General features: G+C 36.4%; 1 protein-coding gene across 26 annotated transcripts in view; it reads right to left on the minus strand.

Annotated features, from left to right (window-relative positions):
* Positions 1-20,885, minus strand: part of BIRC6 (baculoviral IAP repeat containing 6) — a 225,639-nt gene that overhangs the window by 64,957 nt on the left and 139,797 nt on the right. For all 26 annotated transcript variants that reach the window (XR_006292783.1, XM_043553219.1, XM_043553244.1 and 23 more), the window contains 10 exons: positions 19,671-19,892; positions 17,455-18,238; positions 16,200-16,343; positions 15,363-15,492; positions 10,130-10,261; positions 9,304-9,471; positions 8,098-8,271; positions 6,719-6,915; positions 4,918-5,218; positions 653-870 (listed from right to left, as the gene is read on the minus strand). Coding sequence is in view for 25 of the 26 variants with exons in the window: in XM_043553219.1 (XP_043409154.1) it covers positions 653-870; positions 4,918-5,218; positions 6,719-6,915; positions 8,098-8,271; positions 9,304-9,471; positions 10,130-10,261; positions 15,363-15,492; positions 16,200-16,343; positions 17,455-18,238; positions 19,671-19,892 (2,470 nt within the window). In the remaining variant the exon portion in view is untranslated. The remainder of the gene's footprint in view (positions 1-652; positions 871-4,917; positions 5,219-6,718; positions 6,916-8,097; positions 8,272-9,303; positions 9,472-10,129; positions 10,262-15,362; positions 15,493-16,199; positions 16,344-17,454; positions 18,239-19,670; positions 19,893-20,885) is intronic.

The following is a 20,885-nucleotide window of genomic DNA, read 5'->3' on the forward strand; positions in this document are numbered from 1 at the left end:
TTTATTAAAGTCTAGTGTTTCTTTTAAAAAGTTCAAGTATGAGTGTAAATGTCTTGCACATATTTTTTCAGATTCATTCACAGATACTTTCTCTTTTTGATGCTATTCTAAAAAATAGATTGAAAAAGCATATCATATGCTTCTTGCTGGTATACAAAAGTAACTTATTTTTAAATACTGAACCTGGATACTGTATCCTAATTAAATTTACTTATAGCATTAATTATTTTAGAATTTTCTAAAAACATAATCAAATCATCTTGAAATAATCAGGTGGTTTTCTTTCTTCTTTCTTTCTTTTTCCCTTGTTTTACTCTTTAGCTAGAGGCACCAATTCAATAGTATGATTCTAAAGTTTGAGAAAGAAAAGGAAAAGAGATCATAGTATAAATTCAGCATATGCTGGTAAATGGGAAAGCTTCCTTAAGCTTTAAAATCTTTGTTTTTTAAGCAGATAGGTTAACCTATGGTTCCTCAAAGCACCCAATAAAGAAGAAAACACTTAGTTCATAGTTTCTCTTTCAAATATTGTTTAGGAACCAAAAAAGATGTACATGAGTCTCTGAAATATTATTTCAGAAAAAACCCTATCCTGTACTCTATGAATTTAACTTAACTTTCTCACAATTGAGGTAAGTAAAACTCAACCTACCTCTGCTTGATTGAGACTAGAGTTTGGAACTCGTGGGGCATGGTGGCTCAGGGCAGAGAGGCAGACAAGGATGAGGTGTAGTGCTCCAATTTCCAATGCCATCCGCCTCAGAAGCACACCATCATCAGTGGTCAAGGGTGTGGTGCTAAACAAGCTACGAAGGACATGGAAAGGAAGAGTTGGAAGCACATTGGCTGATGGAGATTGCAGAATATGACCTATATTAAAAAAAGAGAACTCAAAATTAAAAATATTTAAGAACACAATAAGGAACAATATTCAGGGTCACAAATTAATAGTGACAATGTAACAGAAAATTATGTCATTAAATTTATTAAAAAGCAATCCAAAGACCACAGAGTATCTTAAGATTTAGTAAGTGTCTAGAAAAACTCTTTAAGACATCATGAATGTAAACAAATAAAAGCTAAAATATATTCATAGAATAATTAATCATTATTGACTATGTCAAGACTATTATAAGTCAGAACTAAAACCTAACAACTAAAATAGAAGCATTAGAAGTTCCTTACAACAGTATAAAAGTAACCTGATTGCCCTGGGAGTAGTTTTAACCATGAATAGATAAAGAGCAAAACTATTTTATTTGGTGTGTACATAATATAGTTTTCTACTATGTCTAGCTAGAATGTTAAATGCAAAAAAAAAAAAAAAGAAAACAAAAACCACATATGAATGGTGGAAGAGAACCACTTCAGAAATGGGTATCAAAATTATACTTTTTATTTTTTTTATTTTTAAAAAAAATTTTTTTTTTCAACGTTTATTTATTTTTGGGACAGACAGAGATAGAGCATGAACGGGGGAGGGGCAGAGAGAGAGGGAGACACAGAATCGGAAACAGGCTCCAGGCTCTGAGCCATCAGCCCAGAGCCTGACACGGGGCTCGAACTCACGGACCGCGAAATCGTGACCTGGCTGAAGTCGGACGCTTAACTGACTGCGCCACCCAGGCGCCCCAAAATTATACTTTTAAAAAAGTATGTATGTATGTTCACGAAAAAACAAGTCTGAAATGGCGTAAAGGTAATTTTCTGCTTAGGGTTACACCTACCATGTTGTAATAGACTACCCAAATACAATGGTTCTTACCTCTCTATCTACTTAAATTAAAAAATCAGATCAAATAGGGGCACCTGGGTGACTCAGTCACTTAAGCATCTGACCTCAGCTCAGTTCAGGATCTCATGGTGTTGTGAGTTTGAGCCCCCCATCAGGCTTGCTCCTGTCAGCATAGAGCCCACTTCGGATCCTCTGTGCCCCTCTCTGCCCCTCCCCCACTCGTCCACAGGTGCGCATGTACGCGTGCCCTCTCTCTCAAAGAAATAAACATTAAAAAAAAATCAGTTCAAATAATTAAAAATTCCTGATCTACTGAAATAGGTATATACAATTTATATGTGAAACTAAACAGGTAGGACTACACAGTATGTAGAAGCTGTAATTTAATATGTTATTACAAAAATATTTAAAACAATATCACCATTTTCAAAGATTTATTTATTCATTCATTCATTTATATATTTAGACAGAATGGGGGGAGACGGAGAGAGAAGATCCCAAGCAGGATCTGCACTGTCAGCACAGAGCCTGACACAGAGCTCGAACCCATAGGCTGTGAGATCATGACCTGAGCCAAAATCAAAAGTCAGACACTTCACTAACTGAGCCACCCAGATGCCCCAATAATATCACCATTTTTGAAGAATTCCATCAAATATGAAAATACATAGAGAAGTAGGTGCTTTATTTGGTAAAGTATGTACTTTTAATATTCAATAGTTTGAAATCCATACGTTTTTATTAAATATACTTTGTGGTGAGGATTTAATATTCTAAGTGGTATGTAACAGAATTCACCTCCAATCAAAACCATATGATTTTATTTAATTTTTTCAATATATGAAATTGTCAAATTGGTTTCTATACAACACCCAGTGCTCATCCCAAAAGGTGCCCTTCACAATACCCATCACCCACCCTCCTCTCCCTCCCACCCCCCATCAACCCTCAGTTTGTTCTCAGTTTTTAACAGTCTCTTATGCTTTGGCTCTCTCCCACTCTAACCTCTTTTTTTTTTTTTTTCCTTCCCCTCCCCCATGGGTTTCTGTTAAGTTTCTCAGGATCCACATAAGAGTGAAACCATATGGTATCTGTCTTTCTCTGTATGGCTTATTTCACTTAGCATCACACTCTCCAGTTCCATCCACGTTGCTACAAAGGGCCATATTTCATTCTTTCTCACTGCCACGTAGTATTCCATTGTGTATATAAACCACAATTTCTTTATCCACTCATCAGTTGATGGACATTTAGGCTCTTTCCATAATTTGGCTATTGTTGAGAGTGCTGCTATAAACATTGGGGTACAAGTGCCCCTGTGCATCAGTACTCCTGTATCCCTTGGGTAAATTCCTAGCAGTGCTATTGCTGGGTCATAGGGTAGGTCTATTTTTAATTTTTTGAGGAACCTCCACACTGTTTTCCAGAGTGGCTACACCAGTTTGCATTCCCACCAACAGTGCAAGAGGGTTCCCGTTTCTCCACATGCTCTCCAGCATCTATAGTCTCCTGATTTGTTCATTTTGGCCACTCTGCAAAACCATATGATTTTAAAATAAAGAACAATTAGGGGTGCCTGGGTGGCTCAGTCGGTTACGCAGCTGACTTCGCCTCAGATCATGATCTCACAGTTCACGAGTTCCAGCCCTGCTCCGGCTCTGTGCTGACAGCTCAGAGCCTGGAGCCTGCTTTAGATTCCTCTCTCCCTCTCTCTCTGCCCGTCCCCTACTTGCACTCTGTCTCTCTCTCAAAAACAATACATCAAAAAAAAGTTTTTAAATAAAGAACAATTATTAATTTCCAAATGGAATGGTCATTAACTGAAGAATCACAGGTAAACCAATAGAAAATCTACTTGCTAGGCTATCCTACATTATGACTTTTCTTTAATGTTTCCTTATATTAAATAAAACTGTCGGCCCAATGGAAACAATCACCATAGCTTTCTATTATTATTTTGTAATATTATATTACAAGATAATTGTCATGTAATGTTATTTTCCACATTCTTTTCACTTTAGTCTAAATATTGCTTCCAGATTCACTTTCTTAAAAAAGATCATCATCATAACTTGGTTCATATATTTTAATAAATCTTCATTACTATTTAGAATAAAATCTGAAGTTTAAAAAAATTTTTTTCATGTTTACTTGAGACAGAGAGAGAGAGAGAGAGAGAGACTGTGAGTGGGCAAGGGGCAGACAGAGAGGGAGATACAAAATCCAAAGTAGGCTCCCAGCTCTGAGCTGTCAGAACAGAGCCTGATGCAGGGCTTGAATCCATTAACTCCAAGATCATGATCTGAGATGAAGTAGGACGCTTAACCAACTGAGCCACCCAGGCGCCCTAAAACCTGAAGTTCTTACTAAGACTTTCCATGATCTGTTATCAATAATAATAGCTTTTATTTTATTTTTTTAAATTTTTATTTATTTTTGACAGAGAGAGAGAGACAGAGCATGAGTGGGGGAGGGGGAGAGAGAGAGAGAGGGAGACACAGAATCCGAAACAGGCTCCAGGCTCCGAGCTGTCAGCACAGAGCCCGACATGGGGCTTGAACTCACGAACTGTGAGATCATGACCTGAGCCGAAGTCGGATGCTCAGCCGACTGAGCCACCCAGGCGCCCCAATAATAATAGCTTTTAAAATGAGCACTCAGTGTTGTTTCTTATGTAAATTTTCATCAGCCAACTTATCCTCTCTCATATGATCTGGGCACACAAACACTGCTCAAATCATCTTTCTAGCTCATTTCAGCCTAAATAGATGTTATCCTTCAACACGCTACTAAAAACTAACATACCACTTTTTCACATAGCTGGGTAGTAAGGAAACAGTCTCATACCTGTGAGCCTTCACAAGACTGTGCTTGCAAGGCATTTGTAACTTAAGTCTACACTTACATATACTGCTTATTGCTATTACTGGAAAACAGGAGAACATTAGCTACGTGAGGGCAGGGTCTAAATATCTGCTTCATCTTTAAATGCCTCCAATGATGCCCAGCAGTTTGTAAACAGTGAATACGTTTTGAATGAATAAAGAAATGAAAATAAAGACTCTTTAGGACTTACTATGTGTATCATTAGAATGAAACCACCGACAATAAATCTAGTAGCAGGCACTGATCTGAGTAACTTTTATGCACTCTAGAATTCATTAGTAATTCTAAACACTTACTTCCTTCTCCATCATCTGTCACTCCCAATACCAGTCGAAGAAGGCACTGGGCATGTTTTCTCTCTTTCAGTAGCACTTCAGCATAGCCCGGAAGACGAAGAAATAATCCAAAAGCGGCCAAAGAATGGGCAGGTATGGGAGACATGGTCTGTACTGCTGACTTGATAGGTGGAGGTTCAGCTGCAATGGTTTCTGGTGCTTCATAAACTAATTCCCCTGATTGTTCAATGGTCACCCATTCGAACTGATCGCTATCTTTTGGCTTTTCCTGAGTGGTAGAAGTTACAACTGGAGCACTTACCTAAAGAAAAAAGAAATTTTTTGTCTGGCCATTTGTGTGTTTCAACATCAGGTTCAAATTAAAGACCTGACTTTAAATGATCTCTATAAAATACAGAAATAAAATATAGGAATAAAAGGATCAATAATGGGGCCTGTTTTTACAAAGTTTCCAAAAATCAGGAATTAAACGATGTCATGAGTATGGTGGGATCTGCCAAATATCTTTACTTTAAAGTTAGATACATACATACATACATTTATTTATAAATAAAGTTACTATTTTATCTTTTGTGATTAGTCAAGAGTATGTAGACAGAGTCTTTGAGGCTATATAAATATCTTGTTTCTTTCTCACCAAACTTCGAACAATCAGCATTTTTAAAATTCTTGCCTGAAATAATAATTACTACAGTGGTTGCTAAATGGTGGCTTTCTATCATTCCTTCTACATTTATTAGTCAGCCACAACTGTGAGTAAAAACGTTCCCATCTTCTCCACCTATTTACTCATTCGTTAATCTACCTCAGAATGGAACTAGGGTCTTTGCAGATGCAATCAAGTTAAGATGACATCATACTGGATCAGAGTGGACCCTAAATCAATGACAAGTGTCCTTATGAGGAGAGGGAGACACAGAGACACACAGATCGACACAAGAAAGATGGCCAAGTGAAAATGTAGGTAGAAATTGGAGTAATGCAGCCACAAGCCAACAAATCCCAAGGGCCAGCAACCAGCAGAGCCTAAGAAGAGACAAGGATGGTTCTTCCCCAGAGCCTGCACAGGGACCATGGGTCTGGGGACAACTTAGTTTCAGACTTACAGCTTCTTACAACGTCAAAGAATAAATTTCGGTTGTTTTAGGCCATCCAGCTGATGGTACTTTGTTACAGCAGCTCCAGGAAACTAATGTATATACTTAGTACATGAAATTAGAGAATAATTCCCCTACTTCATTCAGTAAATATCCAGTGCTTTGTATTTACAACTTTCTATGTGCCACACTCCCCCTTATTAACAGAGGAGCACTGAAAGCACATCAATAAGCTCATCAGTAACAGCAACATTAATTAACAGTAAAGAGGTTAAAGCAATTATGTTTTTAAAACTGCCTGAAATGGAAATGGTACCTAAAACAGGAAAAAAGTTAAGCAGTATTTGGGTAGCAGTATACACTACTGCCTTACTCTCCCATTTCCAGTAACATCTGTAATTAATATCAAGCCTCAAGAAGCACAGAAATAAAAATATTACAGCATGATGACCATAAAATCAAGGAAAATGCTGCAGTGTAATGAGTCTGGCAAATGTACTTGATCTTCAGCATTTCTTCGGTACCAACAAATTCTCACAAAGCTCTCTGTACAGACTGACCTGTGAAAGATTTATAGGGTGCTCGAAGACTGTAAGGGAAAGGGTACTCCCCAAAAGTTAACACAAGTAAGTATTTTTAAAAAGCAAAAAAAGAACAAAGGGCTTTGCCATGGAATTATATATTCAGTTAGGAATTTATCTTACTTGTTGAATTACTTCTGGATATAGCATCGGTAGTCGTTCTGCAATAAGAGCCAGTCCACCCATTCCTGCAAAAACTTGCAATGGTGACTGGATGGGACAGGTTTCAAGTAAAGATTCATCCAATACTCCATCCATACATTCATCACTTGGAGTGAGAGCCTCATCTTCTGGACAGCTACCAAGTAAGTCTCCATGATCTAGAAAGTAAATTACAAATAACAGGTAAAAAAAGGTCTGTTTTTATAATAATTTTTCGTGTACAAGGATATTATTGTCACCTCTCTACTCAACAAAACAGCATCAGTATGTTACTCAGAAAGAGCTTTAAGGCTGGATACTACAATAATCTTTAAATGACTTCTGACACTGCCTCTTAATAGTCCTGCTACTCAAAGTAAAAGCTTTTGAAATATAAACTTTCAGGTCCCACCCTGGACCTACTGAGTAAGATACTACAATAATCTTTAAATGACTTCTGACGCTGCCTCTTAATAGTCCTGCTACTCAAAGTAAAAGCTTTTGAAATATAGACTTTCAGGTCCCACCCTGGACCTACATGCATTTTAACAATGTTCTGTAGGTAACTTGTAATCAATCATACTGAAGTTTGAGAAGTACTGTCCTTTAGGGCATATTATAAGACATATTCTATGTAAAAATAAGTCAGTTTGCAGAGATTCAAAGCAAATACTAATATATGTACATCATGTTCTGAAGTATCCCATTAAGAAAAACTGAATACTAACAGACTTCCCATAATGAAAACTAAAAGTTATACCATATTGGTTAACTCTGAATCACTCACAAAGGAAAACCAAAAGATTAGTATGTTTACAAATGATCAGATTGTATAAATACTAAAAACCCAACCACATAAAAACAAATAATCCTGCTGAAAACTAAGCAAAGGCAATATTCTAAGATTTACTAAAGAATGCAAAATGCTAGAGGCACCTAGGTGACTCAGTAGGTCATGATCTCATGGTTCGTGGGTTCAAGCTCCGTGTTGTTAGGGCAGAGCCTGCTTGGGATTCTTTCTTTCCCTCTCTGCCCACTCCCCACCCCACTGGTGCTCACTCGCTCTCTCACTCTCCAAATAAATAAACTCCAAAAAAATGCTTAAAAAAAAAAAAAAAAAAAGAATGCAAGAGGCAAATAATAAATCAAAGCATATGTGCTCATAAAGTGATGCTGTAAGAAAAATTAAGATTAATTTTCAGTGAAAACAATAGCAATTTATTATGTTTACAAATCAAGTCAGTCATAAAGAACAAGACCTCATTAACTTGACAGAATAAAAACAAAGATAAATGAAGTCATGAGCTACAGAAATCCCTACTTCTCAGATCACAGACTGCAAGGGATCATCATATACATACCTTTTTCAGGATGTAACCTTTTAAAAGAATCTGTTTTTGACAGACTTGGGTCCGTGATAACTCTAGATCCCAATTTAACAGTCAGATCTATTGAGCGGTAACCTTGAGGAAGTTTTCGGTCATACAGGAGAGTTAAAAGTTGGGCAAGCGTCATTTCAGCTGGCAATGGCTGGCCTAAAAATGACATAACTAAGTTAAACCTGGAATCCAAGAGGGAAATATTTACTTGGTTTGATTAAGTCAATTAGTTACTTTTTTACTGAACTATATGTACAGCGTCTGATTCTGACACCAGTTTAAAAACAATTTGAAATTAGCACATGGAACGTTTACAGAAATCTATTTCTGACACATATGTCAGAAATTCTGACACAGAACAATAATGTCTGTAGAAAGCGTTAGTCACAAACCAAATCCCACCAAGATCTCATGAGATACAGCAAGATACAAAGAAACAAACATTCCTAGCCATCAGGGGTTGGCAAAATCTTCTTCCTGAAGGACCAGATGATAAATATTTTAATCTATGAAGACCATACAGTCTCTGCTGCAACCACTACCGCTACCACTGTGGCATGAAAACAGCTATGGGCAACGCACAAATAAATGGGCACAGCTGTCATTTCGATAAAACTTTTTTATATCCAGTCTACTGGCCATAGTTTGTTGATCTCTGCAATAAATCAGTAACATAAAGGTAAGAAGGAAAATATGGCTAAGAAAGAATAGTTGGCAATTGGATTTTAAGAATAAAGCACAAAAATGGAGACAAATTGGGTATCACCTTGACCAAGAGAAAGTATACTGGTCAAAGATTATGTTTTAGCTAGAGAGAAAATACTGCTTAACTCTCAGTGGTACATCAATGACTTCTACTACCATAACGACTTCTTCAAAATCTGCCTCACGCTCCTTCCTATATAACTTTTTATGACCTCTTTAAAACATTAGTTTTACTGACATTATAGCACACTGACAGCAAAATTTAAGACGATAGTAAAGTATAAATATGCAACATTATAATGTTAAAAAGAGCATGTAAAAGGTTACCTCTTCTTTTCTTCTCATTTTTCTGAGAGGGAGCTGTATGGACAAAGTCTCACTAACTCATGTACCTCATCAAGAGCACTTGATTAAACAGGAGTCTGAGTGTGGTGATTACACGTCTTTATAATTTTTTGTATTTTTCAATATTGTGAACATTACCTGCCAAGAGTTTGTGGAACAGGTGAAACACTGGGACAGTAATTATTTTGTTGGCAGCCTCTGCTCCTGAAGAAGCACTTCCTATTTTATCAGGAATTGTCCTCCCTCTCCTGGATGGTGGACGTGGTGGTGTAGCTGACACAGCCCGTTTGGATTGGGATTTCAGCCCTAAAAGAATCAGGAAGATTCTATATCAGTCAACACACAATGAAATAAAAGCGTATTTCTACAGTATTTTTAAATAGCATCACATTCCTAACTAATGCCAAAAGGGAGAAATGTTTCTTCTGATTTTATATCTGATCTTCCAATTCTGTTTGTCCTTCATGACATACCATGAATTTTGGCTTCATGTTCGTAACTATTCTCCAAGAAAGTAAAAAGTAACGCTAAATTCTATTGTTCTATTTCTCTGAGATAGAAATAAAATCCATCATCTCCTATTTGAGGAGTAAAGTAATACAGACTAAGCCTTATCTTTTGAACTAAAATCACTTCATTTATAAGAAAATATCCTCCAAAATTACCAGTTGTCTTGGTCATTTTGTCTTCCTCAATTACCTGATAGTACAATTCTCTTGTGTACTGTCAAGCTTAAATGGAGTATCTATAGGATTCACACATGTTCAGTATCTGATGAAATACAGTAAGCTTTGGACATTAATAGATTTCAGGTGTAATGTTTTTACATCCAGTATTATGACATCATTTTAAGTCAGCTTTTTGCATTAACACCTTTTATTACATGAAGTTCCTAGAGTATATATTATTATATTTTATATAAAATCCAAACAAAAATCAAGATTATAAAAAACAGAAAGCATACCTGAAGCAACAACAACACTGTAATTGTCCTGAAATCCATTTTCTGCCTTAACTTTTTCTTTCTCTTCATGGTTTTTCTTTTCTTTGTCATCTTTCTGTTCACTAATTAGTTTAGCAGTGATACTTGGTGTATCTGTAAGAAAATATTACCTAAAATACACTGCTTTTCAAAATCATTAAGAAGGAAGCTAACCATTTTAGACAAGGATTAAACAAGATTTTATCATTAATATGAAGGCAATGTAAATTGATTTAGGAAAAACTGATGAGGTAAAGCCTGATATTCAATCCTTGCTGATACCAATGAAAGGGAATCACCACTGTTCATAAGCCAGGACACTTAAATTATTATCTCTAGAAAATATTACATTACAATAGTATTACCTCTTGAGGCAATGAAAAACCACTACCATTAAATTTCTTTTATTGTAGGCACAGTTCAGTGTATTTGCAACAAACATGTAATTTGGTCCTCACAACATGCATATTAAGAAAGAATATTATTTTCAAAATAAGGAAACAGCCTGTAGCAAGGCTATGATACAACTTGTAAATGACAAATACACAATTCGAGGTGAGGGCTCATCCTAAAGCATTATGGTAGATTTCTTATTCTACAAATGGGAATAGAAAGGAACAAGTTTCAATAATGAAGATTTGTTTTGCTATTTTTAGTTAGGAAGCTTAGCTACTTTAAGAACGAATATTAAGCACTTTATTAAACTCTCAATATTTTCTTTCATTAATCTGGAATATGGCAAGCTATTAAACATCAAGAAATGAATAACTAAAATGATCTGATTTGGCCATTAAGAAATCCAAAAACCTGGATGAACTTAGAAGTGACTTTCACCAGTGTGGATATGTTATACAGATTCTCTTTGCACTTTTCTAACTCACACAATTGTGATCTAATGCTTTTTTAATGTTAAAAAGGTGAAACAATTAAAATGATAAAATAGTACGTTTTCATTATCTCCTAAGTTGTGCTTTCTTTGAACGTCTGAAAAATACCCCTGTGATGTCAATTTCTGAAGTTCCTTCCTAACCACAGTCTGCCTTTAGAGTTTCCGTTTCTTGTGTGAAATCTGAAAATTCTGTAAATACCATAAAATACATAATGCAAAAATACATTTACTTTATTACAAAGGCAAAAACAGTTAGAAAGCCTAAATAAAATACTTTAAAAAAATCACAAAATTAATTCAACGCATAATCAGGAAAACCAGTAAAGATCATTAGGTGATAAGAACTTACATAGTGTCATACCAATAAATGTCAAATACTAAAAGGTATCAGTAAAAAACATTCTTCTCAATAGTCTGTTTAAAATTGTTCTAGGGGCAGGGCACCTGGGTGGCTCAGTTGGTTGAGCATCCGACTTCGGCTCAGGTCATGATCTCACAGTTCGTGAGTTCGAGCCCCACGTCGGGCTCTGTGCTGACAGCTTGGAGCCTGAGGCCTGCTTCAGATTTTGTGTCTCCCTCTCTCTCTGCCCCTCCCCTGCTCATGCTTTGTCTCTCTCTGTCTCAAAAGTAAACAAAACATTTAAAAAAATATATTAAAATTGTTCTAGGGGCACTTGGGTGGCTCAGTTGGTTAATGGTCCAACTCTTGATTTCAGCTCAGGTCACAATCTCATGGTTTGAGAGATAGAGCCCCATGTCAGGCTCTGTACTGAGAGCATGGAGCTTGCTTGGGATTCTCTCTCTGCCTCTCCCCCACTTGTGCACATGCGCCCTCTGTCTCAATAAATAAATAAACATGAAAAAAAATTTTTTATGTTTATGAACTGACTGGGTGGTTCAGTCAGTTAAGTGTCTGACTTCCGCTCAGGTCATAATCTCGTGGCTTGTGAGTTCAAGCCCCACGTTGGGTTCTGGGCTGACAGATCAGAGCCTGGAACCTACTTTAGATTCTGTGTCTCCCTCTCTTTGCCCCACCCTTGCTCACACTCTGTCTCTGTTAGTCTCTCTCTCTCTCAAAACTAAACATTTAAAAACAATTTTTTTAACTACAAAAAAAAAAAACTGTTCTAGTTTGGATTACCACTTCTAATCAAGATGAAATAACAAAACCAGATTTACTCTACTACCTGAAATAACTAAAAACTAGGAAAATACATTAAACAGTTTTCACACAATGGCCATCAGGAAGGCCACAGAGTGATGCCTAGGTGAGTGGAAACTAAAGAGGTAAGCTCTAGGACTGCTCCAGCTCATTGCTAGAGTTTCCCAGGCCATAGATCGGCACAACTCAGAAGTCATCCAAGGTAAGGATACGGACTGGGACTCCAGGAAGACAAAGATGGCTGGCTGCAGTTTTTAAGTCACATTGCTAGGGAGGAGAGATCTGCAGAGAGAAAGAGCTCCAGAGATCTACAGTCTCCTCTGGGTCTTTAGCGCATACAGATGAGCATTATATATGAGGAAACCACCAAAAGCCAAGTTAAGTACTTCTCAAAAGGGGACCAACCCCAGAGTCTAAAATAAGGGCTGTAATATTTAGTGTTCTCAATGCCTAGTGAATTCCTAATATTTCTCAGATGGGTATTACCTCAGTAGTGAGGCCCAAGTAGCCTTAGACTTTCATTTTCAAATGTGGTACCCTACTTCTATTTCAATATAGTACCTTTTCAAAATTAAATTCATTAAAAACTTAGTTCCTTAGTCTCACCAAACACATTTCATGTTCTCAACAGCTACCGTACTAGACAGTACAAGTTTATTAAAAATGTCCATCATCACAAATAAGTTCTGCCTTAGTTTAAAAGGTGCTCTGTTCCTAATTAATAACATTTAAAAGCTAGATCTAAAAGAAGCAATCCATTTCCAAGTAATATAACTTTGTACCAGAACAAAATAAAAAATATTTATTAAACTACAAAAATATCCAGCACCCAAAAAGTAAAAAAGTAGAAGTCCAATAAAATTTTCCAGGCAAATAAAGAAGCAATAGTATACAATCCATAATGAGGAACAAATAATCAACATAAACATGTTTAAAGGAAAGCTTATACACTTTAAAAAAGGACAAGGAGATATTAAAAAAGAACAAATTAGTAGGCACTACAGAGGAACAGAACTGAAGACAGAGCAATATAAATTATCCAAAAATTTTAAACAGAGGGGGGGAAAAGAGGCAGGGGGTCAGGGTGGGGGGAATGAGCAGAGCTTCAGTGAGCTATGGAAGAACTTCAAGAGGCCTAATAAATGTGTAACCGGAATTACTCTACGTGAAGAGAGAAGCAGAGACAGAAAATATGAGAAAATATTTGTAAAAAAATTTCCAAATATGATGGAATCTATACACCCAGATTCAAGAAAGTCAACAAACCCACATCATAAGCAGCAAGAAACCATAAGGCATATAACAATCAAATTGCTTAAAAGCAATGACAGAAATTTGTAAAAGCAAAGATACTGACACATAACTATATTATTTGAAAGCAATGTAGTCAAAAGCTATGGGAAGTGGGTAAAATTATTAATTTTGGATTACTTGTTTTTATACATATTGATAAAATATATATGCACATGTAAATATATCATACCAAGTATGGCTAAAGATCATAATACACTTTAAAGGACCAAAGCATTGCTAAATACAGGTTAAATTAGCACTTGCAAATTTTCCATGTTTGCTCAGAATGACTCTTTGTCTGACTTTTTACTAGGAGTAGTATTCTTAGAAAGTAATCAATTTATTTTTTAAATTTGTAGGTAATAAAGGTCATTACTCTTAATGACCTAATAAGACATTTTAGAAAACAGTATTCCTTTATAGTGAAGAAAAAGAAAAATATTAAATTTCCAGTTATTTTGTAATATAATGTCTATACTTTCCCATGATCAATAGGAAATAGCAATAACTGAACTTCAGTACTCTTGCCCACTTCTCCTTCTTTCATTTAATTAATTATTCATTTTTTTCTTCGTCACGCACAAGGAACAATTTCAAGGCTATGATACAAAAAAAGTCTATAAAATCAAATTTTCAAAGTTTAGCTGTAACAAGATATGGCAGACATTTTCAAATAAGAACAAATGTTATTTATACAATTATAATAGTATTTGAACATTTTATTGTTTAACTTATAAAAAGGAAAGAATTATATAGTATTATGTACATACTTGTGTGGCTGCAGTGACTAAAACCAAGAAAGAATCTTTTCTACCTTATTTTCTCATAGCGATCACATCCATTCACATGGTTTAACTTACCATCTATGGATGGTAACAACTCCCAAATCTCTTCAACCCAGTTTTTTTCTAAGCTTAGAAATTACAAAATAAGCTTTGTATTTCCCACTGATACATGGACATCAGCTTTTTTCTGAGATACTCCTAAGTTCCCAGCTATAGTACTTAGGCACTCCCTTCTAATGCATACAGATAGAAACATACTTACATTTATATTAGAATGCAAACATTCTTAAATTTCATTTACTTTTTAAACAGCGTAAGTAAGACCCTAATATTGAGGGGCAGGGTACAGGTCTTGCTTACTCTTACAGCCTGAGGACTTACACATAGAAAGTGCTCAATCAATTCACTCACTGATTTCATTCTCAAGATTTCTGAGAGGCAATCAAAATATCTACAGGCAATCAAACTATCTACAGTTGATCTGCATTCTGCCATCAAAACTGCTTATATTTTAATATAATACAAACCTGTCTTTTAATAACCTGTATACTGTTTAAAGTCATCATCTTAGAATACAGGCAGGAAGCCTAGGGGATAATTTCTCTCTGCTTTCTTCACTATTATAAATAAAAAGGTCACCAATCAAGTCTACCTACTTCATTTTCATCTCCTGACCATTCATTTCTTCCTGAGATCTAGTAAATATTTATTATTTAGAATCCTGTTATCCAACCTAATAGCCGGCAAATCACCTATTACAAAAAAGCCCTACGGTTTATTGTGAAAAAATTCCATCAATGGCTTCCCAAGGCTTGTCAACATTTCCAACTGTCCATTCTGTCAATTCTCCACACAACACACACCACAGCAAAAGAACTATGGGTGCTAGAAGGCAGCGCACATACACTTTCTCCTTTATCAGCTTCTTTCTCATGCTTGAAAATGTAAAGACATACTGACCTTTCTATTCATGAAATGGTTGCTGAGTGAGTAGATGCAGTAAAATAAAGTTACAAAACATAATAAAAATTTTATATAATGTAACATAAAGTTAAAAAAAAATTTTAATACTTAAATCTAACTTGCCTGACACTCTGTCAAGAACTTCTGATAATGTTGTTGAGACCGGCAAATGAAGCGTACGGAACTTATGGCCTGCTCCATACATTGGATGTTGGATGACATGGCTTGTAGCATTAATTCTACCTTTATACAGCTGAAAATTCAAAAGAAATCAAGAAGTGATTTTTTGGAAACATGTATCATTACAAAACAATTTCAAAAGTTTTTCTAAAAGAATAAAAAGTGTAAATATACACAAAATATAAAGAGTATATTTTATATATTTTTGAAAGTATGGTACATTTGAAGGGTGCCTGGGTAGCTCAGTCAGTTAAGCATCCAACTTTGGCTCAGGTCATGATCTTGTGGTTTGTAGGTTTGAGCCCCACATCGGGCTCTGTGCTGACAGCTTGAAGCGTGGAGCCTGCGTTGAATTCTGTGTCTCCCTCTCTCTCCGTCCCTCCCCCACTCATGCTTTCTCTCTCTCTCTCTCTCCCCCTCTCCCTCTCCCTCCCTCCCTCAAAAAGCAGCATTAAAAAAATTTTTTTTAAATGTAGTACATTTGACATCTGATTTGTTGCTTAACTTTCGTATTAGCACCACTGTACCTAATAATCTGTCACTCTTTCCTCCAACCAAATTATACTTTTCATGGTAGTGTATAATTAGGCTATTTATCACACGAAGCGTTATCCAAAACAGACTTGTAAGTCCTATCATTAAGTACCAAGGTTGTTCTAGTTTCAGTTTGCTATTTTAGAAATTAGGATGTAGAGGTAACTGCAGATTCTGACATGAAATTATAGAATATCTTTATACACAGCTAATATTAAGATTTAATTTAACTGTTAAAATACTCACTGGACAGGGAGACTGAAGAAACATTGTCACTTTCTCATCCTCCAGCATCAATTGCAAAAACAATCTACGTATAAACCCTGAAATGTTTCCTGATGTTGGAAGGTTCCCTCTTTGAGGAGATGTTTGAAAAAGTTCACAGAGGACCTGGCAAGTAAAGAGATTTAAAAGTTAAGTGCACTATTTATCTGCAGCTGTGTACTTTCAAGAAAAAAAAAAAAAAGATTATCCCCAGAGAAAATTTCTGTGGATAAACTACTACTACAGAGTTTTCACATAAATACCTGGTGTAACCAACTTACTTTCAACTTGAGTCAATATGAATGTGCTTACAATGCAATAAAAATTATGAAAAAAGGGTATTAAAAATATCAAACAAAGCCTTAACAAGAAGCTGAGAGATGATAATTAAGCCAGAAAGCAGTAAGACACAAAAGTTTCAGGCTACCCAGAGGTACAAACCAGATTTTCAAATTCTCATATCCATGACCTTGGTTAAAATTGATAATTTAGACATTTCCTTTAATTAGGCATATTAAGCAGATCAAGTTTGGCAATAATTAAATACTTTAGACACTCAAGTATCTTGCTATCCTTCTCAATAAAGTTAAATCATTCAGTATTTCTTGAAAATTATGTTAACTGTCTCTAGACAAAGGTCAAAACAGCTAGAAAGGAGCAGAATCTGGCAAAAATCAACTAGAATCGTCCTTATAATAATTCTAGCTTTCAAGATTTTTGTCCCCATGGACTTAATAAAATCATCTCTCATATTCTTAGTGAGATGTCAGGAGTCTCCTATCTGAAATCTACCCTAATGTCTGCTTCATTAGAAGCAAACTAAAAGTCATAGCAAGCCAGTTACAACAAAATACAATACTCCACTGCAGATGAGATTACACCTTCAAGTGGTCAATCGTCTTTCAGCAGCCCGTATCGTTCTTCTGGTTTGTCCTCTTTATGGGGGGCAGGGGGAGATGAGTTTAAAAATAGGAATGTATGATCTATAGCTAGAATTGCTGTGAATTTGCCCATTATCTCATCAAAAGGAATATGTGACAGTTGAGAGGAAGAGGGAAGATATATCAAGACTTTATTTTAATTACAGTTTCAATTTAGATCTCTAAATGGACCGTATCCCAATCTTCATTATCACCTGTAATACATACCCCTTTCTCAACTAATTTCATTAGTGTTATTTAACATTGTATTAAAATAATAAGATGCCTAAAACTTAAGCCGGTATTTCTAATCTTACCTGGGCCATCAGTTTTTGATTATGAGGGTGGCATGAAATGCACTGCAGGAAGAATGCAACAGTGGCGTTCTCAATAGCTGTCCTCTGTTGAGTAGTCAATCCTGTTGGAGCAGCTGAAGAAAGAGAGGCCGGTCTTGCACTAGTCTGTTGTTGTGCACCTAAATTATGTCCTCCAGAAGCGGACCCAGAATGACACAATAAAAACAGAAGTGCTGTCCACAGTGGATTGACCTCAGACCCACCGAGCCAGTCTTTCATAACATGGCTACTGCCAACTTCTGTCAAAAACCTAAGAATGGGAGCAACCAGGTCTGCTGTGATAGGCATCTTATTACATTGTTGTGCAACATGATGCCGCCTGAGCTTGTCCTGGGAAGTATCTATTGACTGAGCAATGCTTTCTGAGTAAGAAATGTGACTGAAGCAGAAACTAGCCAGACTCCTCACAAGAAGAGAAGGCAAACCTGAGTCCAATAATTGTTTGATAGCTTCTGGAGACTGAGAAGAGGATGCAAGGGTTGCCAAATGTGATTCAGTTAGTGCAAGAGGCGCTTGTGCATTTTTAGAGTCATCTGTTAAGGATGAAGTAAGATCTTGCTTTTTGCTATCATCAGTCATGGACAGTCTGTGGTGACACTGCACTGGAGGAGGGGTAATCCCCATCCAGCCCATGAGCAAAGAAAAATAATTTGGGTGTATATGACACATTGAGCATAGTAGACTGTCAACAGCTTTCTTCAAAACCATATTGCAGGGAAGAGACATGGACCAATTAAAAAGTAACCTAGGGGAATAAAAGACACCAGGTTAATATTATATATGTATCTTTAGAAAGACCTCATTTTTCCAATAGTAATATTAGAAATCAACGTACACTGTATAAAATCATGACATCTATAAAAGTATATGTTTTATTTGACATAGAATACTATAAGATTTCATGATGACTGCTTTGATATACATTATTTAGGTATTTAGGTAGATGAAGTTAGATTAGACTTGTAAAACCAGTACAGAAAAATCAAGAGATCTGTATTTAAATGTATCTACCGCTCTATGTGTGACCTCAAAAAAGTTACATAAAGAAACACTGGAGTTGTGCCTGGGTGGCTCAGTCAGTTAAGTGTCCAACTCTTGATTTCAGCTCAGGCCATGATCTCATGGTTCCTGAGTTTCAGCCCAGCATCAGGCTCTGCATTGACAAGGTGGAACCTGCTTGGGATTCTCTCTCTCCCTCTGCCCCTCCACATTTGCACAGTCTCTCAAAATAAATAAATAAACTTAAAGAAAGAAAGAAACATTGAAAAATTACACAAAAGAGATGTTCAGATTGAATTTGACATGATTGATGGCTTAAAATTCACGTTTGCAAATCAAAAACTATTAGTAAGTTTCATTACTAAGTCGTGGGTTATGCCAATTGAGAAGACCAAATATGAAAATGACGGACTAAAAAGGACAAAAGGCCAGTCTTTTATTAGGTCATGGAACTCCTCAGAAATAAATACAATATTCTGTTATAGACTTAGCAATTACAGGCACTAAGTTCAGCAAAGCCCTAAGTATGATAAAGAAATGTGGGTAAGCGGAAACTGCCAAAAGAACAATCCTATCAGATAACTAGAAAGTAGTAAAAACAACTAACCATAAAAACTCTCTAAAGTAGTAAGTCTTTCAAAATTTCCAATTATACTTTTACTCCTTAAATAGCTGTACATTAAGGGTAAAAAAAACAATCTGGGGGTGCCTGGGTGACTCAGTCGGTTAAGCGTCCCACTCTTGATCTCGGCTCAGGTCATGATTTCACAGTTGTGGGACTGAGCCCCATGTTGGGCTCCATGCTGGGGATGGAACCTGCTTGAGATTTTCTCTCTTCCTTGTCCCTCCCCCGTTGGCATATGCACAAGCCCAATAAAAAAGTCTGGTGGGTAAATTTGCAAAAAAGAATAAATACTATGACCTGTAGGAACACATACATTAAACACTCCAATTTTAGGTGGGAGAAAGCAAGCAATGACACTAATATTTCTTCTTAGTGGAGATAAATCTAATTAAATTTGTAAGCACCTAATTTCAAAATTATACATGATTCTATGTAACTACTACTTTCAAAGTATTATTATTATCCAAACAAGCATATAAAATACCATTTCATCATGTGAAAACCTGTAACAATCTGCTAACGGAAAAAAAAGGATTTCAAAAATCGTACTTACTCAAAGAGGTCTCGGTCCAGCAGCGCTGGTAAATCGTACTCTACAAGCAGTTCATAACTGTGCCACAGAATTGCTGCTACACAGTGCAAATGAGAAGGAGATGGCATGAGAAGACCATACTCTACTGTCGAAGAGTTAGGGCACATGTAGCTCATCCTGCCACTTCTCCTCATAGCAGCCACTCTTGCAGAATCACTGACCCATTTTAACAAGGCCTGAATTCTTAAAAGAAAATGAATTCAAATAACCAATTATACCACAACTTACATTTAATATGGATAAATACCACCATTTCAAGTAAGCACTGTATTTATGAGAGTCATATACTAATGCTCTTGGTACTTTTAATCTAAACTAGGAAGGAAAAGGAACTTATGTAAGCAAAATTGACATAGTAGTTCTACTTCTCCAATAACCTTACTAATCTTAACTGATGAAAATGTTTGAAATAACATATGATAACATATAATTCTGCAAATAAACATTGGGTAATTTCTTAACTCACTTACCAAAAAAACCCTACAAAACTTAACAAATTCATGGTCTCCTGTAAATTTTCTTTCATCTTACAACAAATCCACACAACCCAGAATAGTAATCTGGGACTAATTCTTTATTGTGCAGAATCTCATGCAACACAGCATGTCTTACTCCCCTGGCCCCCAACCATTAAATACTACTAGCAGTCACCCACCCCCCTGCACTCTGACAACAGAATATAGCCCCAACGTAAGTACTTTTTCTCAAGTGTCACCCTACCCTTAATACACCTGAGAACATTTAAAAAAAAATTTTTTTTAAGTTTATTATTTATTTTGAGAGAGAGCATGAGCAGGGAAGAAGAGAGACAGAGAGAGAGAGACAGAGAGAGAGAATCTGGAGGAGGCTCTACAGAGTCACTGCAGGGGTCTGAACTCACGAAACTGTGAGATCATGACCTAAGCTGAAATCAAGAGTCGGACACTTAACTGACTGAGCCCCCCAGGCGCCCAGAGAATAACATCTTTTTTTTAAAAAAAATTTTTTTAAACGTTTATTGTTTTTGAGACAGAGCATGAACGGGGTAGGGGCAGAGAGAGAGAGGGAGACACAGAATTGGAAGCAGGCTCCAGGCTCTGAGCCATCAGCCCAGAGCCCGACGCAGGGCTCGAAGTCACGGACCACGAGATGGTGACCTGAGCTGAAGTCGGACGCTCAAACAACTGAGCCACCCAG

The sequence above is a fragment of the Prionailurus bengalensis genome, chromosome A3 (genome assembly GCF_016509475.1).
Source record: "Prionailurus bengalensis isolate Pbe53 chromosome A3, Fcat_Pben_1.1_paternal_pri, whole genome shotgun sequence".
NCBI lineage: Eukaryota > Metazoa > Chordata > Mammalia > Carnivora > Felidae > Prionailurus > Prionailurus bengalensis.